At 51.0% G+C, this 22,149-nt stretch overlaps 1 protein-coding gene across 1 annotated transcript in view; it reads left to right on the top strand.

The window, feature by feature from the left end:
- IL17RD (interleukin 17 receptor D) overlaps positions 1-22,149 on the top strand; it is an 89,680-nt gene that overhangs the window by 27,048 nt on the left and 40,483 nt on the right. The window contains exons 2-5 of the mRNA XM_078610538.1: positions 4,342-4,438; positions 4,647-4,823; positions 19,311-19,429; positions 19,823-19,946. Coding sequence (XP_078466664.1) covers positions 4,342-4,438; positions 4,647-4,823; positions 19,311-19,429; positions 19,823-19,946 — 517 coding nt within the window. The remainder of the gene's footprint in view (positions 1-4,341; positions 4,439-4,646; positions 4,824-19,310; positions 19,430-19,822; positions 19,947-22,149) is intronic.

The following is a 22,149-nucleotide window of genomic DNA, read 5'->3' on the forward strand; positions in this document are numbered from 1 at the left end:
AAGGGAAAGAGGAGGGCTGAGGGCTTTGCCGTTCAGGGCTTCATTCAACGCTGCCCCAAATGCGGAGGGATCAGGTGTACATTCCAAGCCGGAGAGTGTGGTGCTCCACCCACTTTTTTGGCCTCGGTACAAGGCCCCCCCCCCTCCATTCCAAGTGCCTCTGAGACTCAGACAAGGGGCTGGGGGAACGCTTGCACGGGAACACCGAGAGAGAGGAAGAAGGCAGAAAGCAGTAGAAATCCGGAGAGATGGGAGAGAGTGAGTGAGCGAGCGACGTAACGATGGCAGAAAGCTCTACAAGGCCGTCGCGGCGCGGGGTAAAAAAAAAATCGAGATGAGCTCGACACCGAAGAGGTGATTGATTCGAAAATTAGAAAAGCCTCCCGCGGTCGCTCACCCCTTGATGCGAAATGGAACGTTCCGCAGATAATTCTGCACAGATGTGGCTGCTGCGTTGAGACCGGTGCGGTGTTCCCAGGTGCGGGCAGCAGCAGCAGCAGCAGTCACCTCGGGAGTGGTTCACTTTGCCGTCCCCGATTTTTATTTTCCACCACAAGGAAAGTTAACGCTGCGCGGTTGGAATTCAGCCCCCCCCACCCCTCCCCCCCCCGCCCGCCTTCTGCCCCTCCCCTGCCCGAGCCAGACAAAACTTTATGATAATTAGAAATCTTGCAAACTTCCCCCCCATTCGTCTAAATCCAGGTGCACAGCGTGCACGATTTTTGTCAGCAGAGTTTCTGTACCCCCCCCACCACCAGCACCACCACCACGCCGCTGTTTGTGCTCTGTCCAGGGCTCCAACTAAAACATAATAACAAAAATGTCTTAAGAAATCTTGCAAACGAACCGAGGTGGCAGTGTACAGTGCTGAGAAACCTACAGGGAAATGAAACCAAGCCAGGATTTCTTTTAGTTAAACCATTTGCCACGGTATATATATGTGTGTGTGTGTTTCCTTCTGATCGGTACCCCGCAGTGGTGCAATGAGCATTGGCGAGAGAATTATCCATTCATCCGGCCCCGTTTGTGCTCTTGGTCCTGCTCAGCTTTAACCTTGAAAGTGCACTCGCATTTAAAATGCACCTTTTGAGAAATTCACGTACGGAATGTTTTGCCAGCTAAGTTTAGTCTCCCCCCCCCCTGTCTGAGCGTGCTGGGCGTGAAGAAATAATTTTGTTTTACCAACACGTGGAGGTCAATTTGAATGTGTCCGCATTTGTTCAGAAACATCTTCTTGGTTCTTTCGGTAAAGTCACGTAGAAGGAAAATAATAAAATAATAAAAATAAACATCATAAAATAATTTTCACGACGTTTCGGCCACAACGCAAGCACAGCCGTCTTCAGGTGGAGAACAGGTCTGTCTACTTGAACAGGTCTGTCTACTTGACAGACCTGTTCTCCACCTGAAGACGGCTGCTTGCGTTGTGGCCGAAACGTCGTGAGAATTATTTTATGTTTTATTTTTATTATTTTATTATTTTCCTTCTACGTGACTTTACCGAAAGAACCAAGAAGATGAATCCCTGCAGTCACGAAAGCTTTAAATGTTCAGAAACAGTTTGGGTTGATAGTTTATGTTATTTTATTATTTTACCAGGTAAGGCCCCACTGAGCTATGAAGCTATTTTTGAGAAGTGACCTGGTCATCACAAGTGATAGCTCAAAAAAGTGGATTATAAGGTGCAAATTTATAGCAGCCAAATACTCTAAACGCATGTTTATTTCGCCGTTTTGTTTTAACTGTGTCAAGCGCCTTGAGTGAAGATGCTCTGTAAATATAAAAATTAGATCAGTTCCTGAAAAAGCTCCCATCAGGCATCATTCCAAACAACAATTGGTAACAGCCCGAAAGCACAATCGGAGAGCAAGTTGTACAACACAAACGCAAAAACCCACCCGCTGCGACACACTGGCACATGCAAACACAACAACAGCAGCAGCCATTTGCCACTTAGTGGCGGTGTCGTTTCCACAACGCCTGTGCCAGGCCAGGTGCACTTTGAGGCCGTGTGAAGTGTTGAAGGCTCGCTGGCAGGAGGTCACGGGACCAGACCCAGGTGCCATGGGTTGGCTGACTGAGATAACTGGCAGATGCACCAGCTGTGCCCGCTCCTGTGCCAACTTTGCTGCATTTTCGCAGCCCGGCGCTGTGCACACACGGACACACTCGCATGTGCAACCTTGCACGTCGATACATACATACGCACAGACGGATTACGGTAATCCCCCTTCGAAGACAGGCACACGGTCTGACCTTCCAGGGGGCCCATTGGCTATGGTTGGAGCCCCCAGCCTCTAAAAACACACCACCACTCACCGTTCAACTCCAATAATACCTGGTGTGTCTTAGCGCCGGATTCTTGTTTTGACGGGCTAATGCTCGAATTTATCATGCGATATGATACCTACCATGAGTCGCGTGTGCTGTTTCGACCAAGCAAGCTTTGTTGTCACACAGTGATTTTATACTCGCGCGCGTGCGTGTGTGCGCGCGCACACACGAACGTGCAAATACACCCAACAGGCACGCGCTGCTAATACAAGCCGTGCCTGTTATTATTATAGGTTGCCAGCCACAAGGGTCCCGAGTCTTGTTTCCTGGGCCAGGAGGGGTCATGAATCAGTATTGGCTGGCCTGGCAGACTCGGGCAGTCGGGAGGCAGAGCCGAACGGAGCAACGCGCTCCCTGCGCTATTTGTTCGCCGCCAAGAGCCCACGAGCGTGTTTACCGTGCGCTTGTCATGTTCACCGGCCAAGGAGAGGATGTCCAACTCTGTGTTGGGGATTCTCAATATCACGTTTATTTGAATGAAGGGGGGTGGGGGGTTAGGGCTGGATAAAGTTGGTCCCCTTCTCGAAGTTCAGAGATATCAACCTGCGCCTGAGCTGATCGCGGTACAAACGAACGAATGCGCAAAAAAGTAAATGGAACATTGCAGCGTTGTTGTTGTTGTTGTTAAGCCCGTTTCTACGCAACGTGCGTTGGCGTTTGAGAAATGTCTTAATTTTTTAGTTTGGGCCGATCGAATTATGAACGGGCGCTGTTTGTCCTTGCCGGCGTTCATTAGTTCGGCCTCTTGTACGGGTGGGTTTAAAAAAATAGTTTTTTTTTCACGCAAAGAATTAAATTCAACTGAGCTGCGTACAAGAAAGCCCGGTGGCCCAGACTGTTGGGCTCATTTAGGGGAGCAATTGTGGGTCCTCTACCAAGGCAAACGTAGCACGCGCACAAATCCCCGCATAATCTCCGGGCTTGTGAATTCTGAACATTGCACTGCCGGCCAGCAGAGCTTGTGTAAGCTGGTGTCTTGGCACAATGGGACACTGAGTGGGCCCATTAAGCTTGGTGCCAGCATTTAAATAAAACAGTAATTTAAACATAGAGTTTCTACAAGTCACAAGACCTTTTTTTTTTACAGCCCTTCGCCAACGCTGAATGCATGCTTTCCGTGTCTTGGGGGTGGTAGGGGAGTTGGTCAATACGTCGCCTCACTCGTCAGTGCGGGGTTAGTGCAGAGGCCAATTCAGCTGTGATGTTATCCGTGGCCAGGGATCAAACTCAGGTCGCCGGGTTCATAACTCGGCGCGTCTACCGAGAGCCTTTAAAAACACCTGACAAAAAGCCATGCCCGTCATTATTCCAGATTGATAACCACAGAGGTCTCGAGTCCTGTTTACTGGACTCGGCATTGGCTCGGGTGGCAGGTTCAAACAGTCAGAGCCAGAGCTTGACTCGAGCAATTGCAGTCTACCTACCACTGTGCAGTAAGGCGTAGCCTGTAACATGCATTTGTAAATGATTAACTACTCTAGTTTTTATTCGACCAGGTAAGGCCCATTGAGCTTTACAGATTTCAGAAGCCACCTGGCCACAAACGATAGCTGCACGAAGTGGCTTATCATGTGGAATTCATAGCAGACAAGTACTCTAAAACACACGTTTCTAAATGTGGAGGGGGAAACCGGAGGACCCTGAGAAAAATCCACGCGGCCACGAGGAAAACATGCAAACTACAAATGTACAGGCATCGTCAGGGTCTGGATCGAACCAATGGCCTCCTGTATACCAGGCAAGGTTGACATTTCCTAGCCACCGTGATGATAATGAGAGAGAGACACACACACGGAAACTCCAAATATACAGCAGCAGGCGTCAGGGTCGGGATCGAAACCACGACCTCCTGTACACCTGGCGAGGTTTACAGGAGGTCGAGGTTAACCCGAGCAAGCACTGCCGACTGACCACTGTGCAGTAAGGTTTATCCTGACAATGCCTTGATATGAACGCACCCAGCAGTGATTAAACACTCGCTGCTCGCTGTCCACTTTGTCCTTGCAGAGGCCGGTGCCCGTCGAGTGCCGCGCTTGGTGTCGGCGCAGAGTGAACCGGAGCCTCCCTTCGGAGAAGGAAACGGTCGCCTACACCGGCACACAGGGTACGTGCTGCTTGTGCACCGCCCCACACTCGCCGCCTCTTGGAGGCCGCTGCACTGCTGCTCTGAATGGGCCTCTGTATTGGGGGGTGGGATAGGCGGGGGGGGGGGGGTACTTATTAGAGGATCCTCCTCCTCATCCTCATCTTCACCCTCCTCCCCACTCCCCTCCTCACCCTCCTCACCTTCGTCTTGGTGGTGGTGCGAGCAGCGTGCGAGCCGTGGACGTGCGGCGGCGGTGGCGGTGGCGACGGTGGCGGCCGCGTGGCTCCGTGCCGGGAGGCTCCCGGGCGCCCCGTGGACGTGCGAGTGGCGCCCGTGGACGTGCGCAAGCTCGTCGACATCGCGTCCGACGCCCTCGTGCTCACCTGGAGGCCCAACCCGAGCGGTGAGCGCCACACGACGACCGAGATGCTCCGGCGTGCGGCCTTTAAGAGGCCCGTCGGGTGCCGCGAGCGCCGTCAGCGAGCGGCGGCCTTGCGAAGGGCCGGCCACGGCGCGCGATTGAGCGGTGCGGCCGTAAAAACACGCACGGGCCGACTTTGTCTCCCCACCGCCGGTGTTTTACACGCCGGACCAAGGCACGCATTCGTGCGAGGCTGAGTCGGCCTAGGGGAGGCCCAGCGCCGGTTCAAATATTCGTCAACGGTGTTGGCAGCGAGTGGCGAATCAACCTCCTCGGGTCACCGGGTTCGTAGCGCAGCGCGATAACCGCTGGGCTACCGCTTCCGCCGTGCCCGCATGCCCACGTGGTGGCCGCGTTGTCAGGTCACCCCCGTGGCCCACGTGGTGTTAGGGAGCCGTCGTTCAGCGGCGTGCTGACAGTCGAGCCGTGCCGTGTGTACACAATGCAACTGTAGACTGGGCGGACGTTTCGGGCAGCGGCTCTTCGTCGGGATAGGAAGACTTCAGGCCAGAATATTAGCCTGTTATATATATGTGTGTGTCATGAGGTTGTGTTCATGGCAAGAGTTTTTATTTTAATGTACGTGTAGCTAAATAAATGCATGGGCAGAACTCCATCCTGTGTCTCCACGTTCACGTAAAAAACACTTTTATGAGTTTATTTAGTAGCAATGCATTTTATTATTTACCTACTATCAGGTCACTATTCATATGCTTATTTAAAAAACTGGTCATCAGAAATAAAAAAAATTAAATGTTATTCTCATCAGGCCCCAAGTGCAATCTCCAACTGTCATTATGGGGTGGCGCGGTGGTGAGATGTTAACTACCTCGCCTGGTATACAGGAGGTTGTGTGTTCGACCCCGACCCTCACGACGCCTGTATAATCGAAATTTGCATGTTCTTCCCGTGGTCCCCTGGACTTTTCTCCGGGTCCTCCGGTTTTTCCCTCCACCTTTAGAATGAACACGCGTTCAGAGTATTTGGCTGCTATAAACTTCCACATGATGAGCTACTTCTTTGAGCTGTTATTTGTGGCCCGGTCTCGTCTGAAAAAGAGCTATAAAGCTCAGTGAGCCTTACCTGGTAAAATATTTTTAAAAAGTTTCATTGTTTCGTAGTTTCAGTTTATCCACCGTCTTTTTGACCTTTCCATGTATGTGCTTTGCATAAGAGTCAATTGGACAAAATATCACCTTTAATTAAATCCTTTATATTAAGTTCACTTGCTTGCTTGCTTAGGACCGTGCAAATCTTTCGGTCGTTTTTAACCCACTTCCCGTGATCCAATCGAGCTGACATTTTCCACACCGACTCGTTGTGCGTGACAATTAATGTTCGTGAAAATTTTTTTCCAAAATGTTACACTTTTTAGGACAAAAATATTATATTTAATTACCAATTGCTTAATGCTGCCATGCAATCATCTGACCCATAGGTGGCAGCCATCTTAAAGCCAGAGGACGAGAGGACTCTAGCCGCCACGCATATAAAGGATTTATAGTGAAAAACTTAGTTTTTACGGGTTATACTTGTACATTTTCACATTTTCTTTCTGGGTCTCATAAGCGGAGTCAGGCTTGTCAAACAAGTGCTGCTGCATTGCCAGATTGTTAGCGGCAAAAGCACTCCATCCAAACTCTGGGGGTTTCATTTTCTGGCTTCTTCTTTGGGATGTTTGGACGGCATCTCCCGCCCGAGACGAGTTTCTGTGTGGGAGGACACGGGAATTCCCGGAGAAAACCCACGCAATGCAACTTCCGTTTTTACCAACAAAAGGGAACCCAGGCCTCAGTGCTCCCATTCAGCAGAAATAGGTGGTCAAGCAGAGGAGGGGAAGCACTTTGCTGATGGCTAAGGTGGTAATCTTCCATTGGGTCCTGTCGGTTAATCATTGGCCAGCGTCTCTCTCACAGCGGACAGAGTGGCATTCATGTTTCGTGGTTAGGATTTGAGAGAATGCTTAAAGGCACTGACAGACTGGTCGTTGCGAATCGCCAGTCTTGTGTTTTCCATTGCCCCCAAAAGTCACCTAATCACATGTTGTATCCTCTTTAGGGCAGCCTTGTTGATTAATCTGTGGAGTTATTGTTCGTTGTGCTTGGGCACCAGTTGCTATTGCAGCAATCTCAAAAAATAATTGTTGTTTCATCTGTGAATTTAAACGTATTTATTATTTCACTGTTATTGAAATTGGGGGTCCTTAGCACACTGAGCAAGCTATGGACCCGACAATCCGAGTTCCATCTCCCTGCACATCCGTCATCGTAAGTGAGAGCGATATCCGAACCGGTCCTGGGCCTCCCCTTCTCCGACCCACGTCACCGACCAGCGTGGTGAGAAGTATTGACACGGGACAACGTCTGTGTCCGACGTGGCGTTGGCGGCAGCGGTGGTGGGCGGGGAGACTTTCATCCAACGTCGTCCCGCACAACATGCGGTACAACCAAACACACATTTGGGAACCGCACGTCAGCGTAACGCACACTTGGGGGCAGTTATTGAAGGCGGACCGGCATCAAAGCCCACGACACACCAGAGCAATTTACGGCAATCATCGCGGGCATTTTCTTCTCCGGCGAACGCGTCTATCGCCCCAAGCTGCTTGCGTACGGAATCGACAGAATTTGTTTGATTCCTTTTTGAATTCTACCAGAAGCAAAAGTCGGGTAGGAACTCCGGCCGGGGGGCTGTCGACCCCAGATGTTGACGACAGAATCCCAGACTAGCGGAGGTCCATGGAACGGAGAGACACCTCAGCGGGCCTCCCACCACCACCACAGGTTGACATGCGAGCAGCAATCAGCCTTAAGGAGCTCACAGGCAGCTGGGAGCAATTGGCAGATAAATAGTGCAGCTGGAAGCCATCCTGGCCCAATGGACAGGAAGTTCTAATGTTTCTACATGTGGGGCAGAGAGAGAGGGGGGGGTGGGCGACAGGGAGGAAGGAGGGGGGGAGTAGAATGGAGGTGGTTTTGTTCTGAGGAAGCTTTGGAAGAGTGGGGGGGTGGGGGCGGGGGGGGGTGGGGGCGGGTGGGGGAGGCAGTGGGGTAAATGGGGGTAACTGAAATTCTTTGGGGATTGGGAGTGCTTCGTGTTAATGGACATGCTGACGAACGAAAATAAATGCGAAGTTTGTTGGGATAAACTGATGTTTTGGCCGTCTAGCGACCTGGCGGTTGTTGGTGTTTGCAGTAATGTTGGTGCCGATGATGTTGAGGCGCACTGGTCGGAGCGTGTAGGCTCGCAGTCGGAAGGTGGCGGGTTTGATATCCCAGTTGTGTGGGTCGACGTGGCCCATCATCTCTCTGCGGTCAATAAAATACGTACCACTGTTTTGAGAAGCCATTCGTGGCTGTCCTTTGCTGCGACTCGCACTTCTACCGTAAGAATGTGGAATTTCCACCGCTGGTTGTAAACGGATGATAACGTCGCGCGTGGATATCAGCGGGAGAGCACTTTTTTTTGTTCTCGAGTAATTTTTAAACATTGACAATGGTCTCCTTCCTTTTGGCTGGCAATTATATTCCGTGTGCGAGGAAAATCTCATTGGCTGCGTTTGTACCTCGCCAGCAAACCCTGCGGCTATGATGGTGTCCGAGCCATCTACGAGTTCGTTGGTCGACGATAATAACGGCGGCAGCCACTTAACCCTTCCCCGTTCCGAGACGTCTGTGAGTTGCAGGGCGGGGTCCCGTTCACCGCTCGATATCGGAACGCGCAAGCGGTGAGCGCCGCTGTTTTTAAAGCCATTGTACTCACTGCAGAGAAACGTAGCGTCATGACCGCACTCTACGACAGACTGTACCACACTCCTCCTGCATGGCATTGTGGGAGCATTGTGGGAGCCTCGGAACATCTTCCGACCTGAAGACGTACCTAAGAGGTTATTTCATTTTTGTTTTTCTTCCAATTCAGATTTTCTTCCCATTCCGAATGGGAAAGGGCCAATGGAATGCGTCCGAGAACATGTCCAAAGGAGGAGATGGAGCGGTTAAATCGGTTCGTGTGCACGTGCTAGGTGTGCCTATCACATCGCAGGATCGTGAGTGGTGGCGGCGATTTTTTTTGTTGGGGGGGGGGGGTGGCGGCTTCATCTAGCAGCGGATTGACCACGGTTTGTTTGTTGGAGCACGGACGTCGCCGCTGCAGCAAGGCGATCTCAGTAATCCACCAGCCGTGAATTTTCCCAAGCGTTGTGGTGTGTGTGGTGTTCGTGGTGGGACGGTCACGTACGCAGCTCTCGGCTCCGTGTACAAACTCCTTAAACCTCGCATTCCGTGCGCCCTATCTCTCTACAGATAGCCAAGTGAATCGGCATATTTAAAAAAAAACACAGAGAAAGAGGGAATTATTTTTTGACTTCTAGAGGGCTGAGATGGGAATGTAGATTGTGGGGATGAAGAGCGTGTATTTTGTGTTTCTGTTATTATCTATAAGGCGGTTGGGGCAAGTGCTGTTAGCGAGCACCTATTTCAGGCTCACGAAGGAATGGTGCGGCCAACTACAACCTTGGCCGCCCTCGTCTTTCCGGTGCTGATGTCACTTTACAAAAAGTGTCTTATGGGATGTTTGTATGTCGGGTATCTGTGAATGTGGCTTATGTGCGGTTTGTACGTAGGCATCCGTGGTATTGACTGGGATGTGGTTTTATATCGTGATGTACGCCCCCTTATAAATCCACTGCTGCATGAAGGTGTTCCCCCACACTGTGTCGGTCGGTCATGGGGGTTGTTTGACCATACTTCACCGCACTGGTCCGTGCGTGTTTCGTGAGAGATGGTGGCCAGTGATCATGGATGTCGGCTTAAACGCGTAACGTGTGTCCCTACCTACGTGTGTGTTTGTGGGAACGGCGGCGCAGCAGGTTGGCACGTTGCTGTACTTACCCGGCCCCCCGAGTTTGATTCCCGCTCACGGCCAATGCCAGTGACGATTGTCTGAGCCAGTCCAGGGCCCCCTCCTAGTTCAACAAACGAGTACATGGTGTGGTGTGTAAACATCGGCACTTGGGTGCAATGTTAGCCACCCACCCTCTCGTGTACCGTGCCGGCCTTCATAGGTCCTTGCGAACAGCACTTTCCCCAAAAGACTATTTGGGCTATACGGGGGGGGGTGGGGGTCTTTGTCTTGTGTTGGCGTGGTGTACTTGCGTGCGTCTCATTAGACATGCATCTCCATTACGGATTAAATCACTTCGGAGGTTAGGCCAGAACAAATGAATGGTTTGAGACACGCATTTGTGGGACAGGCACTGGGGAATCAACGCAGTCAGGCGGTCACAAACGTTGTGGCCTTTAGCCAACGTACATATGTGTGAACTTTTTTTCGCGCCGTACATAGCCAACCGTGGCAGTGATGAGTTGCCTTGCGCTCCCACATCAAGTTAAAGAACAAGTCTACTATACTTTTGGCTTTCTAGGATGGGGCTTTGATTTTTTTTTCTGTATGAAACGATTTGTTTATTTTATTTCTACCTACGTGACTTTAGCGAAAGAACCAAAGAGTATGATTTGTTTATTTGTTTTGTAATTAATTTTAATAATAGGACTCGTAATAAAGTAAGTTTGACTCTTGTTGTTTCAAATGAGGCGGAAGAATGGTATTGTTGATACAGATCTCCCAGTGTTACTTCTAAGACATTAGTTATTCTATAATTATGAGAACACAATTTGAATAATTCTGCTCTTAAGACAATATGACCGACAAATAAATTGTTGGTCATCTGGGGATTTGTGTGCGACAAATTTACACTGAAATTAATGTTCACTTCATCACATTTTTATTTGGGCAGAATTCCTTCCACTGTCTCCAATCCAGAAAATTGCCTGGCTTGCACATTCACGCCGTTTCCTCTTGATGCGAATCAAAGTGCAGTCGTCCGAAGTGCCAGTTTTCATGTTGTAGAAGATGGCACTTCCAGTTTCATTCCGATTGAATTGTAGTTTCATTCCTATTGAATTTTAGTTTCATTTATTTCGATTTCAGTTTCATTCCTATTGAATTTCAGTTTCATTCCTACTGAAATTCACTTTCATTCATATTGAAATTCACTTTCATTCCTATTGAAATTCACTTTCATTTATTTCGATTTCAGTTTAATTCCGATTGAATTTCAGTTTTATCCCTATTGAATTAGAAAGTAAGCGAGCTGCGGTGAACACGTGTCTTTGTTAGGTGGTCTGTTAGGTTGGACCCCACGTTGTTATCCGGCACGACGTCCGACGTTTCGCCCCATGTGCCGTGCGGTGTTCTTCAGTGACTTAAGGAGTAATTCGCAGTTCCTGACAAACCCCGGGAAGAAAAAAAAACTAGGTGGGAGTACATCCACAATGTTTGATGTCTGGTCAGACTGGCTATAATTTTTTTTATACAGTGGGCTTTAGGACAATGATGTCAGGTTAACGCTTAATTTACTATTATTTATTATGTTTGTATATATGTTGAACTTCTTTCATGCCATACGTAGCCAACCGTGCTAATTTAAGATGCGGGGGTTGGACAACAAACGAAACACAAATCAGTTCTAAAAAAATTCGTTTTCAATCTTGGTTTAAAAGTGCATAGCTCCAGTGGCTTCCTAATATCGGAAGGAAGAGCGTTCCAGACGGCCACAGAGGCGCGTCTAAAGGTGCGTGATGCCGGTGACCGTCTTTGTTCGACGGCTCGCCAATGTGAGCATTCGTTCCTCCCTTACTTCTGGCCTTGACTAATTCTCCCGCAATGCGATCACTGTCCGATGGCTAGCTGCTAGCCGAGGACGACTGGAGTTTGCGTGATGGTTTCCAATATATTCCTGCCTAGTTTCTATGCAGCCCCCCCCCCTGTAAGCCGCCCCTTCCCCACGTAACGTGCTCAACCGTGTTGGTTGGGTCGCCATTTTAAAAAAAAAGAGATTCTTAACTCGGTGGTCTTCACCCGAAACAAACTTGACGAACATCAGCGGGTCAGCGTTTTGCACGTCAAGACAAAACCAACGGCGGTGCAGCAAAGAACCGCCCCGATGTGGAGATGGCTTGCTCTCATCTGCGGCTATAAAGCCACGGTCCCAACACTTGCCCCTCTGTCGTCCCATTAAGGGCAGTCTGTTTGTGCGGTTTAATATTTAACTCCGGTAAACACGGTCAGGCTTCTTTGCATTTTAATTTGCTCTGTTGTGGCTGTGTGAGATCTGAATTATGGTGGGGTTTTGGTGCTGGTCGTAGCATTTTACGTGGTGGGATTTTCGTCGTGACAGAAACCACATTTTATTTCTGAACTTCCGATTGCGATGCAGTTTCAGTGTAACTGATATTAACGTCAAGCAAACGTGTAGGCCGATGTTATAAATAAACGTATCATTTGCGGCATCGGTGGCATTATAGGTTTGGTCGGTGTGCCCTGTAAATCTTCCCCCATTGCGGCATCGCTCTCAGCGATTCTCTGTTCAGGGCTTCGTTAAAGTGCCACAGTATACATTGTTCTTGTGAAGCGGTGCATATAAAAAGTACTGAGCAAGTTACTTGGTGACGCTTGCCTTGGCAGTGGCTGCGCAAGCACACGTAACAAAACAAACGACAAAAAACTGGAGGCATTCGTCAGTAACTCTGTGGCCTTGAAAGGGAAAATATAGAAGAGAGGAGAAGTTTTGGGCGAAAGAAGGGGGGCCCCATCGTGGCACATGAGGGAGGGCCATTTCCCGAAATGTAACCTCCTGCAGTCATTGAGTAGCGACACGTTCCCAGAGATGCTCGTCAGTAGAAAATGACCTTAAATGAATATACAAATAAGCTATGAAATACGGGAACATCTTCTTGGTTCTTTCGGTAAAGTCACGTAGAAGGGAAGTAATAAAATAATACAATATAAAACATAATAAAATAATTCTCACAACGTTTCGGCCACACCTGAGGACGGCTGCTTGCGTTGTGGCCGAAACGTCGTGAGAATTATTTTATTATGTTTTATTTTTATCATTTTATTACTTCCCTTCTACGTGACTTTACCGAACGGACCAAGAAGATGAATCCCTGCAGTCACGAAAGCTTTAAATCGAAATATACGGGAACATTATCATAATAACACATCACTTTCTCTCTCGTCACTTTATCGCTCATCACCTTCTCTCTCATCGCTTTCTCTTTCATCACTTTCTCTCTCATCGCCGTATCTCTCATCTCTTTATCTCATCACGTTCTTCCTCGCTCTCTCTCTCTGTCGATGCAGCAGTCGTGTAGAGTTCCAGATGCGATTCGTGGATAGCCAAAGTTCACGAATGGCGAGGAAATCCTGTAAATATATTTCCTTTTAAGGCCACAGTTTTATGAACGAGTATGAGTGTAGAGTTAAGCTGCAACCCTGTGCGTTCATTAACGAATATTCGTTCTCAAGCTATACAATTGCACTTGCAAGAATCTCTCCACTTGTATATGTTGCATGTAACGGTTTCACGTGACCCCTGCAGTCACTGGAGGCCAAAATGTTAGTTAAACACTCGTGAATTGGCTGAAAACATCTGCATATATCGGGGGACTGCAGAGCTTGGGCACTTGTTGATAGCACCCTCTCCCCGCCCGACCTGCTTCCTTGCAGCTCGTCCGTGTGTCCTCAGCGATCGTGAGAAGCTAATTTTCTCTAACGACGATGCTCTATATATATCAAACGCTAAGCTGAACATCAACAGCGGGGTCAAGTGTGTCATGGCAGTCTACCATAGTGGGCAGGAGCAAGCGGGGAAGGTTGCCGTGACGAGCATCCCCTCGACCGAAGGCAACACATGTGGCTTAGTTTGCGACGGACATTCCAGAGGCTCAGGGAGCCACACTCCGAGCGCCTTAATGGGACAAAATGACGGGCTCCCTAGAGGGCCAATTTTGTCGTGATCACCTTTTCATAACTGCAGGGGCCTCTACTCAGAATTTCATAGCTGAAGGCTGCAGATTAGCTTTGAGGGACGGAAAAAAACAAGGGCATTGTTTAATTTGTTCCACACACACATATATATGTGGCGAATTGTCGGTGGGAAGGTTATGGATTGTTTGGGGCGTGCCAAAGCTGCTTGTTCAAGAGGAGCCTATTTCCGTAAACACCGCAAGATAATTATCCCAGACTTCCAGGCAGAGGCATTTTGCAGAAAAGGAAATCTATTACCTTGAAATTTACCACCACGGAATTATCTCAAGACCAATTAAGAACCCACACTGCGTATGGGCAATTAAAAAGAGCAATTACTGCAGAGGTTGCGGGGTGACGATTCATCAATTGGTGCGTGCGTAATTACAGAGCGACTTTTAAGAGTGCAACGTAGATAATGTGTGATTCGTGTGTTCTTTTGCAAATTCCTCTTGTTGTTGCCGTCAGATAAATGACAAGTGTTTAAAAATATATATATAATTGTACCGGCAGTGAACATCAATAACAAAACAGTGGTTGCCCATAACACACGAATTGGATCAACAGAATCGGCTTAACATCGCAAGCACGATACTTTAACATCAGGCCAAAACGCCTACGTAAGTTGCGCGTTTATCCTTTTGCGCCTTGAGACATTAGTGGAAGGCGCCTTACAAATAAATGTAAATAATAATTATTAATTGAACACGTGACAAGCCTCACTAATTGGCCGCGTCGGGTGGAGGTGGTTTCACATTTTACATTTACGCGATCTCACCCCGAAGTCGCCCCCCACAGCGACCGCCGCTCCCTTACCGAGCGCCGTTTTGGCGGACGGCGGTTAAAGCGGAGCGCGGCGGCGTGGAGAGCGCTCGCGATCTGTGAAAGCGCCCCCCCCCCCCTCGCTCAGTGTTCATCCTCACTTGGTGCCTGGACCCCGCTCCGCGAGCACCCGCGCAGGATTGACGCTGTGAGCAGCGCAACACTGGACCCGCTCGCCCCCAGAGTAGACATCTGTGGGGGGGGGGTGGGGAGTGAAAAAAAAGAGGTCATCGGGTTCCTCCAGTCGAAAGTCTAAAGTTTCTGATTCGGATTCTGATGCAGGTGGGTTCAGCACAGCAGCAGCATGTGCAGAAAATTAAACGCTAAAAATCAGTAGAAATCCTTGATTTCTTTAAAAATATGTTTCACCTTAACTACACTTTTGCCTTTCTGTTGGCTTGGCGAGTCGGTCCGCGGACGATATTAATTCGAGTAAAAATGTGCAATTTTTGTGAGGTTTCTTTTTGCACGGGGTCTGAGTGGGCTGGGGGGGGGGTAGTTTGAAACTGATCTAACGGTGGGCGAGCTCGGGTTGAGCAACGTTCACCATCTTCGGTGATTTCACTTGAAGCTGCAGATGAGAGAGGGGAGCCCGCCGCAGGGTTCGGCGTTTGCTGTCAAATTAGCGGGGCAACTGTGGCAGGGGAACCTCTTTGTGACCTTGCTGTTTGCGACGTCGTTGCTATGCATCCTCGGCACACACACGCGCACAGACTCGGCCGCACGGGGGCCATGTGCATGTACTGCAAACACACACAAAGACAAAGATCCCCCGTATAGCCTTTGACCGACTGTTGGGGCAAGTGCTGTTAGCTAGCACCTATGAAGGCCGGCACGGCACACGAGCGGGTGGGTGGCCAGCACCACGCCCGGCCGCCTTTGTCTCCCTTGTGGCGACATCTACACACCGCACCAGGTACTCATTTGAGGCTGAGTCGACCTCGGGGAGGCCCGGGACCGGTTCAGATAATCGTCACTGGCGTTGGCCACGAGCGGGAATCGAACTCGGGTGCCTGGGTGTGTAGCGCGGCGCGCTAACCGCTACACTACCGCTCCCCATGCAAACACATACATGCGCACACACACACGCACGCACATGAACAAGAACAAACACACAAAACGAAATCCACAGTCTATACCCATGTACCGCTTGCACACGTGCATCCACTTTACAGCTGGCATCTCACTGGTGCAGCAGCAGCAGGCAGCTCAACTTGCAATGCCCGCTGCCGGATTCAATCCAGCAAGCCCTCGCAATCTGCCGCGGCGGTGTCAGCCGGCGAGAGCGCTCACCGCTTGTGCTGTGTGGCAGCGGCGGTGGGGCGTTAATGCTTTAATTGCCTCGCGAGCACTTGCCACGGCCGGCCTTCCGCGGCATCAAACACTCGCAGCCAGGCGCGACATTTACTTGACCCTCTCTTCTCCTCCTCGTGCTACCGCTGCTGCTGTTCCTCTTCCTCCTTATTGTTGACGGGGGGGTGGGAGGGGTTGGAAGTCCCTACGCCGCTGCCAACCGGCTCTTAGCCCCCACACGCCACCGCCGTCGCCTCTCCGTCCCTCCGATCGTGACGCACGGGGGGGGCACGCGTCGGAGTGCGCGCTGACGGCGCCCCCCGGCTCGACTCTGCGAGCCCCTCGGGGTGACCGGTGGCGAAGGCGATGCCTCCCCTGGGGGCCCCGCCGCTCGCCGGACCTTTTGAATGGGAACGTACGTCGCACGCGACCGCCGATGCGCGTCTCCTGCGTCTCGACTCGCTGCGCGCGCGCCCGCGTGCGTGAGCGCGCGAGTTTTTTCCCCCTCTGTGTTTTTTTTTGAGCGGTCATGTCAGTCGTGATGCTCTCGGCTGCGTGGAGAAGTCGTGTTCCCCCTTGCTTACTCTGGCCTGGGGTTGTGTTGGCAGCGGTGCGCGCTTTGCGAGAAGATCTCCCCGCGTGCGCCAGGCTCTCTTAACCCTCTTCAGCTGGACGGTCTCCCGGCGTCTGTCCGTACGTTCGTGTGTGGTGTGTGTGGTTTTTAATATATAATCAATGTCTATTTCACCCTCCACTTCCCCTTACTCCTCCCTCCGGCTAATGTCAAGATTGTGCCATTGCCGACTAACTCTTCTCTCATCACAACCAGTGCCAAAGTCAAGTATAAGTTACACAGCTTTTATTCGGATACACAAGCGGGTCACGTTCATCAAAAGAGTTGAAGGGTTCTCGCCCAGACAGTGGTGTTATCACTGCTGACAACCAATGTCAAACTCGGTGTTCTGCTCAAAGATGAAAGCTTGCATTCACAAACACAAGTGTCGCACACTCTTGAGAAAGAGTAACTGAAAAATGTCTTCAATATAAGGTTTCATCTCTTCTTAACCCACCCGGCACACGAGGCGCCGTGCCGGCCTTCTTAGGTGTTACTCGCTAACAGCACTTGTCCCACGAGACTGTTCAGGCTATACGGGTGATCTTTGTATGTCTGTGTGTGACAACCGTGGGTGGGTTTGCATAGCAGTGGAAGACGCCCCCTGTGTTTGTTCAGTAAATGGATGCGGAGCCTCCGCTAGCGGAGCTGCTGAAGCTGCAGCTCCAGCTCACGTGTGAAGGAGTCACTTCCAGGGATCGAACCTCCCCCCCACCCTGATCACCCCCCCCACACCCTGATCACCCCTCCCCACCTCTCCCCACCTCCCCCCCATCACCTCTCCCCACATCCCCCCCCACCTCCCCGATCACCTCTCCCCACCTTCCTCCCACTCTGATCACCTTTCCTCACCTCTCCCCCCATCCTCCCCCCCTGATCACCTCTCCCCACCTCCCCCCCACCTCCCCCATCACCGCTCCCCACCTCCCCCCACCATCACCTCTCCCCACCTCCCCTCTCCCAACCACCCCTCTCCCATTCCGGATCAGGTTTAAGGCTCGGCCGCCTTGTGACCCTCACCGCCGCCGCTGTGTCCGCGCGTTACGTCCTGTTTGCTGTTTTTCTTTTGTGTTTCGGGAGACAAGTTTGTTTTAAACGGTGTTTTGGTTCTTCACGAACGCCCACCTCCCCCGCCCCCCACCTCCGGCTTCTGAGCAACCTAAGCAAACAGCCGCCGAGGCAGATGTGTTTCTTTCTGCCGCGTTCTCGGCCCCCGGATAAGGGATAGAGGCCTGCTCCGTGTGCGTCTCGCTTACCGCCTCGATGTTAACAAAGGAACTCTTTCACTGCCTGGACGATGCACTGCGCTCGGGATGCAAACGCTAAGGGGCGGGTGGAGCCCCTGTGACTTTGTCCCAAGCAGGTGCTCCCTGAAGTGCTCGCACTTTCCATCTCTGGTTGAAAGGGTCAATGCGCTCGCTGTGCCCGTCCGTCTATCTGTCGTCTGGAACATTGGGTCACGATAATTCTCGTAAACGTGTGACCCCAGCGTAAATGATCCGTTGGTATGGCGTTGCGGTGCTATGATGGAATTGGCCCAGACAAAATCGGGCAAATTGATCAAAGAGCAAATAAATAAAAACCCAGTGACAAATAGGTAAACCTTCTCGGCCAACGTGATGAGTTCACACGACACGCGTGTGCCGCCGCTCCTGGTGATGTGATCACGTGTTGATGTCTTTTTTGAGGAATGAAATGCTCTACTTACGAGGTTAAATGGGCGCTGGAAAGCATTACAGAATCCATGGGTATGCACGGTTTCTCTTCCTTGTTTATAAGATTCGTGCCCTGCCCCCTCCAAAAAATTAAGGGCAACGAATTACTTCATATTTGTACACAGCTTCTTATAAATCACCACTCGGCCTGTGAACTCTCAAGTCTGCAAGACGTTAGCACTTCCACTCTCGCGCCACAATCTCATAGCGACTTTAAATAATGTTGCTATTTATTTTATCAGGTAAGGCCCACTGAGCTATATAGCCCTTGTTGAGAAGTTGACGTGGCCACAATCGATAGCTCAACAAAGTGGCTCATCGTGTGGAAAATTCTAGCAGCTTAATAGTTTAAACACGTTATGAGACCTTCTTTACCAGTGGCAAAATATAGTGATAGGTTTTTACCCTTTAAACTGGTACAAAACTGACACCTTTATACAAGGCATCATGTTTGCAATAACCACAACACAAGCAGTCGAAATGCAGGTTGCGTCATCTGGTCCAACACCAATGGAGACTAGGCTCTAAGGAAAGCTGTCTCGGGTGTGGACCAATCAACTTCAACGACAATGCATATCATTACCATTATCAGAGTTGTTTCTTTTTGTTTGCATTTTGACTGCTTGTGTTGTGGTTATTGCAAACATGATGCCTTGTATAAAGGTGTCAGTTTTGTACCAGTTTAAAGGGTAAAAACCTACTACTAGTCTAAACACGTGTTTCTCAAGGTGGAGAGAAAAACCGGAAGACCCAAAGAAAAATCCTTGCGACCACGGGGAGGACATGCAAACTCCATGTATTCAGATGTCAGGGTCGGGATCGAACCCACGACGTTTTGCATATCGGGCGAGGTAGTTAACATCTCGCCACCGTGGTGCTATTAATTTCCACATGACAAGCCACTTCGTTGAGCTATTATTTGTGGCCAGGTTGCTTCCGAAAACGAGCTATATAGCTTAGTGGGCCCTTGTGGAGACGTTGACGCGTGATAGTTGCCGGAGCGTGACGCGTGACGTGTGTGTCTGCGTGTGTGTCTGTGCGTGTGTGTGTGCGTGTGTGTGTGTGTGTGTCTGTGCGTGTGTGTGTGTGTGTGTCTGTGCGTGTGTGTGTGTCTGTGCGTGTGTGTGTGTGCGTGTGTCTGTGCGCGTGGTACAGGTGTTGAGGCTCTGCGTGGGTACCAGGTGAACCTCCAGGGCCTACGCGGAGACTTTGGCTACTCCAAGTGCGAGCAGATCCTGCTGGACAATCCGCTCACCGCTGCCGACGTTGACAAGGTTGGATTGCGGGTTCACACGTAATAATAATAATAACAACAACAATTTAGAAACTTGTGTCGGTTCACTGCTGGATGAAGGCCTCCGGGGGGGGGGGGGGGGCACGGTGGCAAGATGTTAACTACCTCGCCTGGTATACAGGACATCGTGGGTTCGATCCCGACCGCGACCCTCATATTTGGAGTTTGCATGTCTCTCTACCCGTGGTTGGACTTTTCTCCGAGTTGAGAGTAATTTGGCTGCTTTAAATTTCCACATGATGAGCCACTTTGTTGAGCTATCGATCTTGGCCAGGTCGCTTCTAAAAAAGAGCTATACATAGCTCAGTGTGAGCCTTACCTGGTGAAAAAAATTGTCGGTAGTTAAAAATCGTTTCCGCTGTGTTCTCCGCAGGAGTTCGTTTACGACGGCTTCGACTACCTGCAGTTTGGAGCCGACTACTACATCACGGTGGACCCGGTGCCCTTCCCTGCGAGCGGCGAGCGCGAGTTCGCAGCGGTGGAGTTCACCGCTCGCTGTGAGTCCCAGCTTCTGCTTCTGAGCGAGAGAGCGTGAGAGAGCGTGAGAGAGCGTGAGCGAGCACGAGAGAGCGCGAGAGAGCGTGAGCGAGCGCGAGAGAGCGTGAGCGAGCGCGAGAGAGCGTGAGCAAGCGCGAGAGAGCGTGAGAGAGCGTGCGGACAGTGCGGGAGGCAAGCGAGTCAGTGATTGCGGGGAGCACGACTGCAGCGGGTTGGCGCATCAGGCTACGAACCCGGTGACTCGAATACAATTCCCACTCGTAGCCAACATGTATCTATATTGAACTTCTTTCGCACCATACGTAGGATACCTTGCTAATAGGAAGTGCTCAAAATGCTTTAACGTTCTGTACACACGCGAGTCACTCTCGTTCGTGTGCTCAGTTCCTATTCAGTTTTTTTTTCCCTTTACAATCCGCATTTTGAAACGGCAAATGCAAGAAGTACCGTTATGAAATGAGTGGTTGGTCAGTGTGGCCGCAGGAAGGTCCGAATAGTCACTAAATTAATTCTAGATTTGAAGCTTTCGTGACTGCAAAGATTCATACTCTTAGGTTTTTTTGGTAAAGTCACGTAGGTAAAAAAAAAAGAAAATAAATCAATTAAATCACGACGTTTCAGTGGTAACACAAGCTTCCTTCATCAGGTGTAAAAAGGCACAGCTGTGCCTTTTTTTTTTACGCCTGATGAAGGAAGCTTGTGTTGCCTCCGAAACGTCGTGATTTAATTGATTTATTTTCATTTATTATTTTTATTCTTACCTACGTGACTTTACCGATAAAAACCTAAGAGTGTAGTCACTAAATTATTCCATCATGTGGATCCCCGTGTCACCTCTGTTTGTTCTGTGCGGTCCCTATGGGTGTGCGATGGGGGGGGGGGCTCCGGTTATTTTTGTGGAGCCTCTGATGGAAATTGCTGGAATCTCATGGTCTTCGGTGGCCTCTTTGGGTCGTGGGATTGGGTGGTGGTTCCGTTTATTCTCCTTTGGCTTCTGATGGCTTCTACGCGGCTCCCGCTTCGCCCTGGTTAACGGCGATGGCCCCAGTCGGGCGGCACGGCTCCCGCGTGTCCGTAGAGTCGCAGCGAACAAGTCCCGTTTGCGCTCGCGCTAAACCCGGCGCCTTTGGACCCAGGTCACCCTCCAGCGGCGTAGCGTTGGCTGGAGGCATCGCGTCCCCTTGGGGCAAGGAATGAAATGGGGGGGGGGGGTGGTGGGGCGCTGTCCCTGTCCCTCTTTGCAGCACGGTGCCTGGACCTCCTCGACACGCCGCACCTCCTGCACATTGCAGAGCTACAACCCAACTCGTACCCTCACAGCTCTTGGCGAGTTCTCTCCCCCCCCCCAGGTTGAACAGTGGTGCAGCTGGGCTTAGCGGGACCCGCCGGGTGGGGGGGTGGGTGGAGGGCGCGGGTGGGGGGGGCAGGTTGGGGACATGTGGCCCCGATGTAATGGGGCGGGCGGACGGGGCGACGGGGCAGCTCTTTTCATGACGCATCAAATGGGAAGCGACAGGGGGGTGAGTGGGGGGTGGGTGGGGGGGTGGGGGTGGGGGGCGATTTAATGCACGCAGCGGCAGGGCCGACGCGCAATAACGCGGCCTTTGTTTGCCGTCCTCAATCGCTGGCTGGCCGCGATCCTAATTGGGTGCAGAGCAGGGGTTGTTTGTGATGCCTTTGAACCCTTGCTCCCTTTCCACCCTGTTGAGCGCATGTCGCGTTCTCTGGGCCCCCCCCCCCCATTGTCAGCCCCTCCTCCCCCCATTATCAGGGGCCCCCTCCCATTGTCAGGACCCCCCCCCCCCATTCTCAGCCCCCCCACCACTCACATTGTCAGGACCCCCCCCATTCTCAGGGCCCCTTGCCCCCCCCCCCCCCCCCCATTCACATTGTCAGAGCCCCCTGAATGCCGAGCCCTCTCTTGGTGCGCCCCACTCGCCGGCTCGGCCGCGGTCGATCTGACTACCGCGACGTTTGATGCCCGGGGACGGTGGGGTGGGGGGGTGAAGAGAGCCGCGTTGGTAAATTTTGCGAGGAGGTGCGTCGACGTGGATAATGGTGCATGGCGCACGGATAACAGCTGAGCTTTGGTTTTTGTTGCTATAGCCAGATCGCAGGCGAGGTGGTGCAGCAGCAGGAGGAGGAGTAAGGGGTCATTAGATAGGGTCGCCACAGTGGTGTGAGATGTTAACTACCTCGCCT

Source organism: Lampetra planeri, chromosome 34, assembly GCF_965212315.1.
Source record: "Lampetra planeri chromosome 34, kcLamPlan1.2.h2, whole genome shotgun sequence".
NCBI classification, from domain to species: Eukaryota; Metazoa; Chordata; class Hyperoartia; order Petromyzontiformes; family Petromyzontidae; genus Lampetra; species Lampetra planeri.